Here is a 5272-nt window from a genome sequence, read left to right as displayed (position 1 = left end):
GGCGAAACTGATAAAATTGCATCATAGCAAGCAAAATCAGTCGGAACTCGGGAGATATTAAATTTTTAGTTTCTTACAGGATAGTAAAAAACATGTACAAAGCTGCATTTTCCAGAAAACCTCATTGAAATTGAACAACCAGATATGAGCAATTAGAGTGTTTCCAAAACAAGAGGAAACAAAAGGAAATATTTCCTTTGTTTGGCTATATCTCAAAATCAATATTTCCTTGGTCCGACTGAGGGCTTGATCGCATCACATATGTGACACGATCTGGTCCATGGGGGCCAAAGGAGGCATTTTTGAATATTGAGTTACTCTATTGTTTTCTACTCTATTGTATATTTTTGCTTTTATCTCAATTTTAAATTTGCCACCTTTGGCCCCCATTGACCAGATCGTGTCACATGATACGTGACACTCACTGAACCAAAGTCAATAATAATAAAAAAAATTGAGATATAGGCAAAAATAAGGAGCAAAAAATATTTGCAGCCATTGTATGCATTTATATGATAGAACTTGGGATTTCAGAATCCAAAATCAGCAAAGCTTTGCTAGGGACTGAGCAACTTAATGGTAATGGTAATGACTCAAGGTCAAATTTTCTGACTCAGTTTAAGTGGATCAGATATTAAAACATGCAAGCAGAAATAGGGTGGGGACAGAAAGTAACTAAATGACCATATACTCTAGTCAGACCATCTTAATTTAATAGTTTGTCTCAAAGCACTTATCCTCTTGTCCAAAAATCACTGGGGACAACCATATTGAGCTATATACTTACCCCTGGACAACCACTATATTTTACCTCTAAAATCATGATTGATAAAATATAAAACTTGAATTTAAATTTGAATTTTACTTCATGTTTGATTGTAATTTGTATCCTTAAGCAAGATCTATAGACCACACTGCTAGCACATAGTATATAATATGATGTGATGTCAACTTGTTCAGCATGTCCAGTTCTGAACATTTTTAATTACAAGCCGACGACGAATGTCGGCTTGTTCTGTCTTCTTCCAATTCTTCTTCTTTCTTCTTCTGGCAACCGCAATCAACTGCATCTAGCTCCGCAAGGGATTGACAGATTTCAAGCAAACTTGACCCAAAAGACCACTGGGCTAGGCCAAACCTTCCATTTGACTTTGACCTTGCTGTGACCTTTGACCTAGCTCTAATTGTCAAAAATGTGATTTCACAAAAAATGCTACTCCTACCACAAATTTCATGCGATGAGGACATGGTTATATCATGTGACTCGACTTTAGTCGGTGTCTATAGGGTGTGCTCAGATAAGGGGTCAAAGGTCATTAAGGGGTCATTTCCGGTCAAAGTCTAAAAAATATTCAAAAAATCACCGTCTTTACAAATTACATAGCAGAGAGTCGCCATTAGCAGACATGCATTGCTACTAGCCAGGGTCTTTAGGATGCCTACAGTTTTGGGGTCAAAGGTCATTAAGGGGTTACTTCCGGTCAAAAACCAAAATTATCAAAAATGTTCAAATATTTTTTATCTCAAAATGTAAACAGACCAGAATAATATAACCAACATACATGAATTAGTGTTCCCTGATGTATGCATGGTATTTTTATTTTGGGGTCAAAGGTCATGAAGGGGTCACTTCCTGTTTTTAGCTGAATAACTTCAAGAATTTTTATCTCAAGAACTGAACATGTTAGAATTTTTAAATTAAAATTTAAACAATGCATTTTGTCGGTGTACATAAGGGTTTTTTTCATTGAGGTCAAAGGTCATTAAGGGGGTAAAAAGGTCAATCAAAAATTTAAAAAAATCAAAATCCATGTATAAGTTCCGATTAAGCTGAAATTCACCAGGAATATTTCTTATGACATCCTAAGCACAATGCAAGAGCAGTTGACCCCATCCGTAACCCAGGGGTCAAGTTATAGGGGTCAAATTGCGGCTTGTATTCAGCGTCTGTTGACTCTAGTTAACCATTTCACTGAGTTACCATGGTGGCAGTGCTTGAGATCTGCATGATCAGAATGGCAAATTTTGAAGCTTGTACAGTGGAAACTCTTTAATACAAGCTCTGATAATACAAAAAACCTGATATTTTCAGGTCCCTGGCACTGAATCCCTATGTAATATGTGATGGATAAGACAAACTAAATTTTGTGGCCCCACAATTTCGTATTAAAGGATTTTCCAGAACAAAAAACATCAAACAAATTTTAGACTTTTGCACTCAAAAATATGGCACATTTTGGGGACAACCAAAATGTTTTGAGGACAAGCAGAATTTAAGCTTTGGTTATATTCGGGGCAACCTCCATATTTTCCTTATTTCGGACATTGCTCAGAGCCCTTCCTAACTTAAAAACTTAAATGAGGAATTTTCACATCTGACGATGTCAGTCCTGAGAGTTTTGTGTGGCAGATTTGGAATTGAAAGGAAGTCTCCGGCAATCACATAATGTTATGATTGCCGGCGACTACCTTAAAAAAAACAGCTGAATTTTTTTTCTTCAAATTCCTCAATCCAACAGGAATAACTTGCAACAAGCAGGCAATTTTACTAACGTGTGGGGTGGCTTTGAGACAAACTATCAAATTAAGATGGCCTTATCAATCAAACCAAGTAGTTTGTTGAGCAAAATAATTTTTTTCGCATTTTATACAATGTACATACTCAAGTCCATTGTAGCAAGCAACGATATGTGATGCGATCAAGCAAAATTAGTCGGAACTCTGAAATATTGATTTTGAGATATAGGCATACAAAGGAAATATTTCCTTCATTTCATATTGTTTTGGAAACTCTTTTAATTAAAATTGCTCATATCTTTGGAACTGGTTGTTCAATTTCAATGGTGTTTTCTACAAAATCCAAATTTGTAAATTATGCATTTTACAATCCTATAAGAAACTGAAAATTTAATATGTCCGAGTTCCGACTGATTTTGCTTAATCGCATCACATATGTTAACTAGAATTATGCGGTTCGTAATTAAGGTGGCCCCCACAAAACTGTAGACCACATATGAGGCCACCATATACTATCACAATACCAAGTTTGAAGTTGGGGCCAACAATTTGACCGAAATAAAAACAAAATTGAACATTTCATTTAACGATAATTCAAAATCAAATCCAGAGACACGCCACTATATTGCACACATAGTTTGCAAAAATGACAAAAGCTCCAAAAGTTTCATGAGTCATGCTTTCTCATCATTTCAAAATTACTGATACTTTTCATGTGTCTTCTCATGAGCATTCCTAGACGAACTAGTAACAAAGTGTTTATCACAATATTTGCATGGGAATGGCATCACTCCCTTGTGAACCCTCTCATGCGCCTTTAGCACTACCTTCTGATTAAAACCCTTGCCGCATATACTACATAAAAACGGTTTCTCTCCTGTGTGAATCCTCACATGCTGTTTAACCATCCATGCTGTGAAAAACTTCTTTCCGCATTCATTGCATTTGTGATGATAATTACCCTTATCATGCTTCAGCTCGTGTTGTTTTAAAGAACTTTCAATGTGGAATACCTTTGAGCATATGGAGCAGAGGAACTTTTGATCTGTATTCCTGCTGTGAGCCGGTTCATGTCTTTTAAGAGATTTTCTACTAGCATACATTTTGTTACAAATTTTACATACATATGGTGGTCCGTGTATTCTTGGTTTAATCTCCCCATGATGAAGATTCTTGTGATATTGAAGAGTTAGTTTGGTCGATTGCTCACCATGAAAGAGACGCTTGTGATTTCTAAGAGTTAGCGTGTTTGAAAACATTTTATTGCAATGTTGGCATTTATGAGATGAGCCCAAACAAGGCATCTCATTATAATCATTATGATGCATATTAATTGTCTCAATATTACTACTTGATGCATCACTATGGTTACCTATTGTTGCATCACTGGTCTCACTTATTGCATCAGATTCTGCAATCATTGACTCATCCTCGGTATCATAATGGTCCTTGGTAAAACCAATATCATGTAGAATGGCGAAGCAATCCCAGCAGTAATCATAGTCTGTTTCTCCTTCAGGAATTGGTGCACCAGCTTTCTCATTGTTGATGATCTCATTATCAGCTAGTTTTTTCTTACAGCGATGACATGTGTAGTACATCTCTGTTATCTCTTTGTCTGGCTGATGAAATATTTCAGGTACAGTATGAGATGATGTAGGTGTGTAACTGTAATACAAAGAAAGACACTTCTCTTAAATTACATAATTACCAATCTCTACATGCTTTGAATCTTTTGGATATACCCATGACTATACATATTATTTACCAACATATCATCACTTACCAACCCCTTTCAGATGAAACAACATAGTATTTTGTAAATGGCATTAAAATTGAAGCTATCATTACATGTACAAGGTGTCCCATAAAAAGGTTACATGTAGAAAATGAACCGCATTTGTTGATGGCTCAACATAACAATGTCATTTTGTCAGATATTAGTTAATTCATCCTTCTTCTAATTGTCTGCTAAGTTTCAACTCTGTATCATAAAAGCAACTTAACTTATGAGCACAAGATGACAGGGGTGTCACGAGTGGCTAACCATCAAAATATCGCACAACGAAAGTTGAACACAGTCACACCTTTGTTTTCATATTTTTTCTTTACTAATTTTTATTTTTCTCATATTTTGTCATGGTTCAGCCTATTGCACAAAAGAAACAAATTCAAAAACAAATATTGCACACTGAAAATAAATCAGTTTTAGAGCTTCTAGACTTCTTGGTGGTAACACATTAAGGAAAATGGTCATTAGAGAAGAATACGTTTTTGCTGAATGTGTTTCTGCACGCTGTCATCAACATAGTGAAATTAATAACAATCTTTAGCATTTAGGCTTTGTTGAGTTGAAATCGCTGCTGTGTTATATGCTGTAAGGATATTGTACATTTCTGACTGAACTCTTGAATTAAAACTGAACGAGTTTTATTTTCTGTTTCTCAGAATAAAACACTGCATACATCAGCAATGCTATGGCTGGGCTTACTCAAATGCCCGCCAAAAGCATGGTGGCTGTGACGGTGGTAATGAAACTTGTTTTGCATTATGTCACGTAAACAGCTTGCTCAGGAATGCGTGGAATGCGGGCTAAATACACAAGTTGTGAACTTGACATTCACAAGGGTACTAGTAGAGGGTATATAGATTATGTCATGAAAAGGACATTTATATTTGTTAACATTAACTTAGATTATTTTCAAAAATCTACATGTAACCTTTTTTTGGGACACCCGGTACTTCTCCTGGCATG

The 5272-nt window shown here is 35.8% G+C and overlaps 1 protein-coding gene across 1 annotated transcript; it reads right to left on the bottom strand.

The window, feature by feature from the left end:
* Nucleotides 1-1988: 1988 nt before the first annotated feature.
* Nucleotides 1989-4181, bottom strand: LOC140138167 (uncharacterized). The gene has a single exon (XM_072160097.1). It carries the CDS (start codon nt 4116-4118, stop codon nt 3216-3218), a length of 903 nt encoding a protein of 300 aa, XP_072016198.1. The 5' UTR covers nt 4119-4181; the 3' UTR covers nt 1989-3215.
* Between the last annotated feature and the right edge of the window lie 1091 nt (nt 4182-5272).

The sequence above is a fragment of the Amphiura filiformis genome, chromosome 17, assembly GCF_039555335.1.
Source record: "Amphiura filiformis chromosome 17, Afil_fr2py, whole genome shotgun sequence".
In the NCBI taxonomy this organism is placed as follows: domain Eukaryota; kingdom Metazoa; phylum Echinodermata; class Ophiuroidea; order Amphilepidida; family Amphiuridae; genus Amphiura; species Amphiura filiformis.
This window is presented reverse-complemented; position numbering and strand designations above follow the sequence as displayed.